The sequence below is a fragment of the Delphinapterus leucas genome, chromosome 8 (assembly GCF_059928025.1).
Source record: "Delphinapterus leucas isolate spDelLeu-1000000601 "Yukka" chromosome 8, BTC_Dleu_Yukka2, whole genome shotgun sequence".
NCBI classification, from domain to species: Eukaryota; Metazoa; Chordata; class Mammalia; order Artiodactyla; family Monodontidae; genus Delphinapterus; species Delphinapterus leucas.
This window is the reverse complement of record NC_143136.1, coordinates 19,439,762-19,451,791: the sequence shown is the minus strand read 5'-3', so window position 1 is coordinate 19,451,791 and position 12,030 is coordinate 19,439,762. Positions and strand designations below refer to the sequence as shown.

The 12,030-nt window shown below is 36.3% G+C and overlaps 1 protein-coding gene across 8 annotated transcripts in view; it reads right to left on the bottom strand.

The window, feature by feature from the left end:
- USP37 (ubiquitin specific peptidase 37) overlaps nt 1-12,030 on the bottom strand; it is an 89,691-nt gene that overhangs the window by 43,581 nt on the left and 34,080 nt on the right. For all 8 annotated transcript variants that reach the window (XM_089916366.1, XM_089916364.1, XM_089916362.1 and 5 more), the window contains 3 exons: nt 9,368-9,529; nt 4,604-4,735; nt 4,321-4,444 (listed from right to left, as the gene is read on the bottom strand). In XM_089916366.1, the coding sequence (XP_089772492.1) occupies nt 4,321-4,444; nt 4,604-4,735; nt 9,368-9,529 (418 nt within the window). The remainder of the gene's footprint in view (nt 1-4,320; nt 4,445-4,603; nt 4,736-9,367; nt 9,530-12,030) is intronic.

Here is a 12,030-nt window from a genome sequence, read left to right as displayed (position 1 = left end):
CCAAAAGACACAGGCTTGCTGAATGTATACAAAAACAAGACGCACATATATGCTGTCTACACGAGACCCACTTCAGACCTAGGGACACATACAGACTGAAAGTGAGGGGATGGAAAAAGATATTCTATGCAAATGGAAATCAAAAGAATGCTGGAGTAGCAATACTCATATCAGAAAAAAAAAGACTTTAAAATAAAGAATGTTACAAGAGACAAGGAAGGACACTACGTAATGATCAAGGGATCAATCCAAGAAGAAGATATAACAATTATAAATATATATGCACCCAACATAGGAGCACCTCAATACATAAGGCAACTGCTAACAGCTATAAAAGAGGAAATCAACAGTAACACAATAATAGTGGGGAAGTTTTAACACCTCACTTACACCAATGGACAGATCATCCAAACAGAAAATTAATAAGGGCCACAAGCTTTAAATGACACAATAGACCAGATAGATTTAATTCATATTTATAGGACATTCCATCCAAAAACAGCAGATTACACTTTCTTCTCAAGTGCGCACAGAACATTCTCCAGGATAGATCACATCTTGGGTCACAAATCAAGACTCAGTAAATTTAAGACAAGTGAAATCATATCAAGCATCTTTTCTGACCACAACGCTATGAGATTAGAAATCAATTACAGGGAAAAAAACGTAAAAAACACAAACACATGGAGATTAAACAATACATTACTAAATAACCAAGAGATCACTGAAAAAATCAAAGAGGAAATCAAAAAATACCTAGAGACAAATGACAATGAAAACACGACGATCCAAAACCTATGGGATGTGGCAAAAGCAGTTCTGAGAGGGAAGTTTATAGCTATACAAACCTAACTCAAGAAACAAAAAAAATCTCAAATAAACAATCTAACCTTACACCTAAAGGAACTAGAGAAAGAAGAGCAAACAAAACCCAAAGTTAGCAGAAGGAAAGAAATCATAAAGATCAGAGCAGAAATAAATGAAATAGAAACAAAGAAAACAATAGCAAAGATCAATAAAACTAAAAGCTGGTTCTTTGAGAAGATAAACAAAATTGATAAACCATTAGCCAGACACATCAAGAAAAAGAGGGAGAGGACTCAAATCAATAAAATTAGAAATGAAAAAGGAGAAGTTACAACAGACACTGCAGAAATACAAAGCATCCTAAGAGACTACTACAAGCAACTCTATGCCAATAAAATGGACAACCTGGAAGAAATGGACAAATTCTTAGAAAGGTATAACCTTCCAAGACTGAACCAGGAAGAAATAGAAAATATGAACAGACCAATCACAAGTAATGAAATTGAAACTGTGATTAAAAATCTTCCAACAAATAAAAGTCCAGGACCAGATGGCTTCACAGGTGAATTCTATCAAACATTTAGAGAAGAGCTAACACCCATCCTTCTCAAACTCTTCTAAAAAACTGCAGAGGAAGGAACACTCCCAAACTCATTCTATAAGCCCACCATCACCCTGATACCAAAACCAGACAAAGATACTACAAAAAAAGAAAATTGCAGACCAATATCACTGATGAATACAGATGCAAAAATTCTCAACAAAATACTAGCAAACAGAAGCCAACAGCACATTAAAAGGATTATATACCATGATCAAGTGGGATTTATCCCAGGGATGCAAGGATTCTTCAATATATGCAAATCAATCAATGTGATACACCATATTAACAAACTGAAGAAGAAAAACCATATGATCATCTCAATAGATGCAGAAAAGCTTCTGACAAAATTTAACACCCATTTATGATAAAAACTCTCCAGAAACTGGGCATAGAGGGAACCTACCTCAACATAATAAAGGCCAAATTATGACAAACCCACAGCAAGTATCATTCTCAATGGTGAAAAACTGAAAGCGTTTCCTCTAAGATCAGGAACAACACAAGGATGTCCACTCTCGCCACTATTATTCAACATAGTTTTGGAAGTCCTAGCCATGGCAATCAGAGAAGAAAAAGAAATAAAAGGAATACAAATTGGAAAAGGAGAAGTAAAACTGTCACTCTTTGCAGATGACATGATACTAGACATAGGGAATCCTAAAGATGCCACCAGAAAACTACTAGAGCTAATCAGTGAATTTGGGAAAGTTGCAGGATACAAAATTAATGCACAGAAATCTCTTGCATTCCTATACACTAATGATGAAAAATCTGAAAGAGAAATTAAGGAAACACTCCCATTTACCACTGCAATAAAAAGTATAAAATACCTAAGAATAGGGCTTCCCTGGTGGCGCAGTGGTTGAGAATCTGCCAGCCAATGCAGGGGACACGGGTTCGAGCCCTGGTCCGGGAAGATCCCACATGCGGCAGACCAACTAAGCCCATGCGCCACAACTACTGAGCATGTGCTCTAGAACCTGTGAGCCACAACTACTGAGACCGCATGCTGCAACTACTGAAGCCCGCACTCCTAGAGCCCGTGCTCCACAACGAGAGAAGCCACCGCAATAAGAAGCCTGCACACTGCAACGAAGACCCAACACAGCCAAAAATAAATAAATAAATTAAAAAAAAACCAAAACCTAGGAATAAACCTACCTAGGGAGACAAAAGACCTGTATGTAGAAAACTATAAGACACTGATGAAAGAAATTAAAGTTGATACCAACAGATGGAGAGACATACCATGTTCTTGGATCGGAAGAATCAATATTGTGAAAATGACTATACTACCCAAAGCAATCTACAGATTCAATGCAATCCCTATCAAATTACCAATGGCATTTTTTACGGAGCTAGAACAAAAAATCTTAAAATGTGTATGGAGACAGAAAAGATCCCAAATAGCCAAAGCAGTCTTGAGGGAAAAAAACGGAGCAGGAGGAATCAGACTCCCTGACCTCAGACTATACTACAAAGCTACAGTAATCAAGACAATATAGTACTGGCACAAAAACAGAAATACAGATCAATGGAACAAGATAGAAAGCCCAGAGATAAACTCACACACCTATGGTCAACTAATCTAGGACAAAGGAGGCAAGGATATACAATGGAGAAAAGACAGTCTCTTCAATAAATGGTGCTGGGAAAACTGGACAGCTACATGTAAAAGAATGAAATTAGAACACTCCCTAACACCATACACAAAAGTAAACTCAAAATGGATTAGAGACCTAAATGTAAGACCAGACACTATAAAACTCTTAGAGGAAAACATAGGAAGAATACTCTTTGCCATAAATCACAGCAACATCTTTTTTGATCCACCTCCTAGAGTAATGGAAATAAAAACAAAAATAAACAAATGGGACCTAATGAAACTTAAAAGCTTTTGCACAGCAAAGGAAACTGTAAACAAGACGAAAAGACAACCCTCAGAATGGGAGAAAATATTTGCCAATGAATCAACGGACAAAGGATTAATCTCCAAAATATATAAATAGCTCATGCAGCTCAATATTAAAAAAACAAACAACCCAATCCAAAAATGGGCAGAAGACCTAAATAGACATTTCTCCAGAGAAGACATAAAGATGGCCAGGAAGCATATGAAAAGCTGCTCAACATCCCTAATTATTAGAGAAATGCAAATCAAAACTACAATGAGGTACCACCTCACACCGGTTAGAATGGGCAGCATCAGAAAATCTACAAACAACAAATGCTGGAGAGGGTGTGGAGAAAAGGCAACCCTCTTGCACTGTTGGTGGGAATGTAAATTGATACAGCCACTATGGAGAACAGTATGGAGGTTCCTTAAAAAACTAAAAATAGAATTACCATACGACCCAGCAATCCCACCACTGGGCATATACCCAGAGAAAACCATAATTGAAAAAGACACAAGCACCCCAATGTTCATTGCAGCACTATTTACAATAGCCAGGTCATGGAAGCAACCTAAATGCCCTTCGACAGACAAATGGATAAAGAAGATGTGCTACATATATACAATGGAATATTACTCAGCCATAAAAAGGAATGAAATTGGGTCATTTGTAGAGATGTGGATGGACCTACAGACTGTCATACAGAGTGAAGTCAGAAAGAGAAAAACAAATATCGTATATTAACGCATATATGTGGAACCTAGAAAAATGGTACAAATGAACCAGTTTACAGGGCAGAAATTGAGACACAGATGTAGAGAACAAACGTATGGACACCAAGCAGGGAAAGTGGCAGGGGGTGGTGGTGTGATGAAATGGGAGACTGGGATTGACGTGTATACACTGATGTATATAAAATGGATGACTAATAAGAACCTGCTGTATAAAAAAATAAATAAAATTCAAAAATCAAAAAAAAAGAAATAGAAAAAAATAAAAACAATTAGTACTCACATTCTGCATATAACCAGAGAATCTCTCTGCTGTAGCTGAAATGGCATTTTTAACCTTCTTGAGTAAATCTTTTTTTGTCTCTGAATTACAGATATCTTTTTTAACAAGCAAGTGTGCAAAGCGCCTGGTAAAAGAGACAAGTTTAGCAGGTTTTACAAAACACTGGATGGTATTATATTTTAAGGACTGCTAACAATGGCACATAAAATTTTAAGTGTCTAATACTCCATTATTCTATAATAAATAAAGTAAAAAGGTTACTCAGTAAGTACATAACAGTTACCTGATGAGTGCGTTGAGTGGAATTTTCTTCCATGGGATACCTTGCTTGAGCAAGTCATTTGCAAATGATTGGAGTGAAAATAGAGACTGTAAAATAGCATTCATATAGCAGGTATTTCCCAAATTGGAGAAGCTGAAAATGAAGGAAATAGTACTTTTGAAGACAACAGTAGTTCCGGAAGTATGTTCATCTGAGCAGGGGTTCTCCACTATAGCATGCATCAGAATCACCTGGAGGGTTTGTTAAAATACATATTGCTGGGCCCCAACTCCAGAGTTTCTGATTCTGTAGGTCTGGACAGGGAAGGTGCAAAAAATGTGCACTTCTAACAGGATCCCAGTTGATACTGATGCAGTATAACATTAATATAACTTAGTTTCATCTCAAGGAAAATTATACATTTTCAAATGAATGCTAAAAAGGACTGGGGACTTACCCAGAATATATATATGCTTAATGGGTACCGCCAAACATTATTCCAAAGTACATATTAAAAAAAAACTTTTGTTTGGAAATATTCTCAAACTTTCAGAAAAGTTACACAGAATAATATTCTTTACCTAAATTCACCAATTGTTAACCCTTTTGTACTCTGTGCTTTATCATTTAACACCTCTCTCTATACATTTTTCCTGAACCATCTGAGAACAGGCTGCATAGATCATATCCATTTAGTTCTAAATACTTCAGGGTTTATTTCAAAAGAACGAGAACATTCTCTTATATAACCAGAGTACAGTTACAAGCATTATAAAATTTAATGCTAACATAATACTCTTATCTAATATACCTTCTTTAATCCAATTTTGTCAATTGACCCCATGTTTCTTCACAGCATTTTTTTCTCCCTAAGCACAAGATTCAGTCCAGGATAACATAATGCATTTAGTTTTCATGTCTCTTTAGTTTTCTTCAATCTGGAATAATTCTTACATTTGGACTCAACTCTGTCATGTTGTTATAATTTTACTTATCTATTTGGTGTGTTTTAGAAATATTTCTTTTGGTTTTAAGAAAGGCTTTTTTTAAAGTGGTTATATCTGTATTTGTACTTTTTTATAGTGCTCATAACCCTTGTGTTTTAAGCTTTTTTTTTTTTTACTATCTAGTCTGTCCATTTTAAATAGTACTCTTCCCTGTAACCAGTAAATAGCCCCTTCCCTGTAACCAGTGCTGCAAACAACCAAGATCCAGACCTATATTCAATATTTAGAAACTTAGTATTTGAATTTCTCTTTCTGAGAGTGATTTTTTTCTGTGCTTCATCTAAGTCTTTTACTCCTATATATTCTTTTTTCATGAAATCTCTTAAGCCTCTTGTCCCTGACTCTCAGCACCCACAGGCTTAAAGCGGCGGGAAACAGGAACACTGCTAGAATCTGCTTTGCTTCTCTACCTAGAAAGTAGTTTAAAGGTGATGGTATTCTTTGTCTCCTAGAATGCTAAAGGTTATATGTGTTTTTCTTTGAACTCCTCACACTTTTTATGTTTTGTGGGGGATTTGTGAGGAATACTGGAATTAGGTGGCCTCCATTATCCTCTAGACTTAGCAGTTTTCTACTCGGTATTTTTGTTTATTTGTTTGTTTTTTAAGGAGTTCTTAGTCCTGGGTATTTAGCTTACTTGAAATACTGCACTCAAATTCCTGCAAGAAGTCTGAAAAAAGGAAAGTTGGGTACAGGTAGTATACAGAAATTAAAGAAACACTGGAGGTAGAGAGGGAGCCTGGAGCACCAAGGGTAACTCAAGGATATCAAAGGACTCAGAAGGATATGAATGACAGAGACCAAAAGTACACTATAAAATACATAGGAGGAGGCACTAAGAAGATGGGCCAAGTAAGATCAAGGTAGATAGAAATAAGATATGGATGAAAAATGGTCACAAAATAGGACAGACTAATATAAAAACGTTGTCTGGTAAGGAAGCAGCAAGATAATAATTTGAGGCAGAACAATTAGAGTGAAGAAGAAAGGAAATTAAGAATTAAACTGGAAGGTAAACATTTTAGAAGACAAAGCAAAAAAGAAGAGACTCAGAGAAGAGCAGTAAGTAGAGAAGAAAGTGAAATGTTTTCACTACAAGTTTTATGTTTTTTTCTGCTAAAATATGAGGCAAATAAACTACTATGGATAAACCAAACTGGCAGACACCAGTCACTCAAGTAAAAAGGTAATCCAAAAGCTGGGGAAAAACAGTAATCTGAGTGAGATTGAAAACAAAAAAGCTGGTAGGTTTTGGGAAAGCAATGTGGTAAGAGTAATCAAAAATTTCAAAGTGCCTCTCTTAGTCTTAACAATTCTATTTCCAAGAATTTTTCCTATAGAAAAGTTCTAACAAATATTAAAAACACATGTGTATATATAAATGTTCGTTTTAGCCTGGATTATAATTGGAAAAAAGGGGAATCTAAATGCACACTAACATGGTTAAAGGTTATGTACTAGCATAAGAGGATGCCCATAATTAATGTGGGGTAGAAAGAAATCAGGGAACAGAGAAGTAATATAGCATAGTGATTAAGAATGCAAGTGAACATGGTGATCATTTTGAAATGTACAGAAATATTGAATCACTATGTTGTGCACCAGTACTAACATAGTGTTGTAGGTCACTTATACTTCAAAAACAAATAAACAAACAAACTCACAGAAAAGATCAGATTTGTGGTTACTGGATGTGGGGAGTAGGGGAAGGGGGAACTGGATGAATGTGGTGAAAAGGTACAAACTTCCAGTTATCAGATAAATAATTACTAGGAATATAATGTACAACATGATTAATATAATTAACACTGCTATATGTTATATAGGAGAGTTGTTAAGAGAGTAAATCCTAAGAGTTCTCAAGGATTCTTGAGAAAGGAAAAAATATTTTTTCTAGGGAACTCTCCTACACTGTTGGTGGGTATGTAAATTGGTGCAGCCACTGTGAAAAACAGCATGGAGGTTCCTCAGAAAACTAAAAATAGAATTACCATATGATCCAGCAATCCCAATCCTGGGCATATATCCAGACAAAACTATAATTCAAAAAGATACATAAACCCCTATGTTCATAGCAGCAACTATTCACAACAGGCAAGACATGGAAACAACCTAAAATGTCCATCGACAGATAAATGGATAAAGAAGATGTGGTATATATACACAATGGAATATTACTTGGCCATAAAAAAGAATGAAATACTGCCATATGCAGCAACATGGATGCAACTAGGTATTACCATACTAACTGAAGTAAGTCAGAAAGAGAAAGACAAATACCATATGATATCACTTATATGAGGAATCTAAAATATGACACAAATGAACCTATCTATGAAACAGAAACAGAACCACAGACATAGATAACAGACTGCTGATTGCCAAGGGAAAGGGGGCTGGGGGGAGGGAAAGAGTGGGAGATTGGGGTTAGCAGATGTAAGCTATTATATATAGAATGGATAAACAACAAGGTCCTACTGTATAGCACAGATAACTATATTCAAGAGCCTATGATAGTATGATAGGGCTTCCCTGGTGGCACAGTGATTAAGAATCCACCTGCCAATGCAGGGGACATGAGTTCGAGCCCTGGTCTGGGAAGATCCCACATGCCATGGAGCAACTAAGCCCCTGCACCACAACTACTGAGCCTGCGCTCTAGAGCCTGCAAGCCACAACTACTGAACCCGTGTGCCACAACTACTGAAGCCCGCACGCCTAGAGCCCATGCTCCACATCAAGAAAAGCCACTGCAATGAGAAGCCTGTGCACCTCAACGAAGAGTAGCCCCCCGCTCACCAAAACTAGAGAAAGCCCATGTGCAGCAATGAAGACCCAACACAGCCAAAAATAAATAAATTAAATTAATTTTTAAAAAATAGCCTATGATAAACCATCATGGAAAAGATATTAAAAAAACAATGTATATATGTATAACTGAATCATTTTGCTGTATAGCAGAAATTAACACAACATTGTAAATCAACTACACTTCAATTAAAAAAATATTTTTTCTTTTTCTTTTGTTTTATATCTATATAAGATGATGGATATTCCCTAAACTTATTGTGGTAATCATTTCATGATGTATGTAAGTCAAATCATTATGCTGTACAATTTAAACTTACACAGTGCTGTACATCAATTATATCTCAATAAAATTGTAAGAAAAAAATACAAGTGCAGTCCAACTGCCTAGATTTACTACTGCTGTACTACAACACCTCAAGTAAGTTAATTAACTTCTCTAAGGCTTAGTTACGTCATCTATAAAAACAGATTTTTTAATACGTCTAGCTCAGAGAGCTACTGTGAAGATTTAAAGAAAAAAATTCATTTAAATGCTTAGCACAGTCTCTGGCACATAACAAACACTTTAGATAAAGCTGCTATTATTATTATAGTTATTATACCATGGTCTCATTTTTGGGTGTTTAATAAGAATATAAGCATGAAGGGGCTGGGAAGGATATAAATAAAATTAATGTTGAAGTATCTCAGGAGATGACGTGTATGGGACTTAAGAATATGCACTTTCTGCTTTATGACAAATGTTTATATATATATATATATATATGCATATATATTTTTTCAAAGTTTGAAAATTAGAGGCCAGATAATGGACTGAATTTTATGGATGTGATAAATCTTTAATAAGTGAGCAAATATTTGAGAACTAAATTAATATGACTCCTTTAATCATTTTTTTATACCAAGTAAAACATACTTCAGTTGAATCACTTTATAAAAAGAAAGCAAAATAGAAGAATTTACCTACCCCTGCAGTTGCTGCTGCTGGTGAGAGGAAAGGGGCACTCTCGGTTTGTTCCAGCCGGTGTAATCCTGGTTACACCTCAGTTTTTTAACAGAAAGAGGAGCTGGCTGAGGAAGAAATCCCAAACTTCTTTTGGCAGAGGGAGTTTGGCTTGAAATATTAGTCCTATAAAAAAGAAAAAATGAAGAAGCATAACAATTTTGAATGTTACTTTTTTCGCCTAGTAGATTCAGAGAAGTCAAGGTCTAGGGGAAAAAAATCCTAAATTTGAGGAAATATCAGTAATAATGATCACCTGGGAGAAAATTTCACAAATGTAAATCAGCAAATCTGTTGATAGGGAGCTGAAGGCATAATACTGTACCTACATAACCTATAATCAAAATAATCCAAGTTAATGGCTTGAGAAAAGCCATAAATAGTTTTACTTCTTTATTCACTTTTATCCACTTAATGACTATCATACATTAGTTTACCTAGTCTTGAAAACATTTAGGCAGTGAACTTTTTCCACTGTTAGACAACAAATATTCTTACCCAATCTCCTTGAGAACTTACTCTAATTTATATGCTTAGCAGTGAAAATGGTAGGAGTATTTTCATTTAAAGTTTTCCTAGATAGTGACTGTTTTCCAAAAAGGCTGTACTAATTTACATTTCCATCAGTAGTGAATTTCCCTTTCTTTACATGGTCTCCATTACATTATTATCACTCTAATGAGTGAAACATGATCTCATTGTTATTTTGTTTTATATTTTCCTGATTACTACCAAAGTTGAACATATCAATCTTTTCTTTATGGTTTCAATTTCTGTCTTAAGAATCACTCTGTAGGGACGTCCCTGGTGGCGCAGTGGATAAGAATCTGCCTTCCAATGCAGGGGACATGGGTTCGAGCCCTGGTCTGTGAAGATCCCACATGCCACAGAGCAACTAAGCCCATGCACCACAACTACTGAGCCTGCGAGCCACAACTACTGAGCCCACGTGCCACAACTACTGAAGCCCGCATGCCTAAAGCCCATGCTCCACAACAAGAGAAGCCATCGCAATGAGAAGCCTGCACACCGCAACTAAGAGTAGCCCCCACTCGCTGCAACTAGAGAAAGCCTGCACACAGCAACAAAGACCCATTGCAGCCAAAAATAAATGAATAAATTTTTTTTAAAAAGGAATCATTCTGTAATGTAAGGTCAGAGAAATGTTTTCCTATATTTTCTTTTAAAAGTTTAAAATCTTGTTTTCCCTCCTACTCAGGTCTTCAAGCTGTTTGGACGTTTACTTTTTGCATCTTGTAAAGCAGGAATTAGGATTTACTTTTTTATAAGGAAAAACCAAGTGTCCCCAAACAACTTATTGTCTGCCTAGGCCATCTGTTAGCCAGTGTCTGGTTTTTTACTCAAGAAAAAAAAAATTGTGAAATAGAATACAGAAAAATATATAAAAATCAAATGTGTAACACTGTGGTACAGGATGCTGATACTGAGGAAAGTTTTGTGTGTGAGGGAGGATGGGGGTATTAGGTACACTTTGTACTTTCTGTTCAATTTTGCTGTGAACCTAAAACTGCTCTAGAAAGAAAAGTTTATTAATTAAAAATCAAGCGTGGAGCTTAACAATATTTTTATAAAGCAAACACATATGTAAACAACCATTAATGTCAAAAACCTCCAAGTACCCCTTCCCAGTCACAACCCCGTGCCTCTACCCTAAAAGTTACCATTAGCTTTCTATCAGTTTTATTTCTTACTATGTACTCCTACATATTGTAGTTTGGACAATGAAAGGTATATCTGTTTTCATCCTTTTGCTTTCAACCTTTCTCCATCTTTATACTGTAGTTGTCTTTTAAACAGCACATGGATTATTATTCTTCCTTTAAAATCCAGTCTTTCTCTTTAACTGAAATATTTAGTGTATTTATATTTAATGTCATTACTGATTTAGGTTAATAACTCAAAATCTTTGTCTACTAATTCTATCATATGTGTCATTTCTGAGTATTTATTAATTTTTCTCTTCTTATGAGTTATATTTTCCTGTTTGTAAGCTTAGTAATATTTTCTTGGATGTCAGACATTGTGAATTTTATCTTGTGGGGTGCTGTGTATTTTTTATTTCTATAAACATTCTCAAATTTTGTTCTGGGATGTGCTGAGGTTACCAGGAAACAGTTTGATCTTTTTTGGTCTTGCTATTTTTTTTTTTTTTTTTTTGCGGAACGCGGGCCCCTCACCGCCGTGGCCCCTCCCGCCGCGCAGCACAGGCTCCAGACGCGCAGGCCCAGCGGCCACGGCCCACAGGCCCAGCCGCTCCGCGGCATATGGGACACTCCCGGACCGGGGCACGAACCCGTATCCCCCGCATCGGCAGGCAGACTCCCAACCACTGCGCCACCAGGGAAGCCCTGATCTTGCTTTTAAGGTTTGTCATGTGGGAAAAGAGCAATTCATCTAGGGATAGTTTTTCCTCACTAATGAGGTGAGACCTTTCTTAGGCATTCAAATTGCTGCTATTAGGAACAGGAACTATTCCTGGCTTTATGTATACTCCAAGTATTATTCCCTTACATCCTTTTGGATGGTTCTTTCCCTGGCCTTGACTAGTTTCCTCACCTGCATATGCTGCTCAGCACTCAAAATGAATACTCAAGGGGACCCTCTGC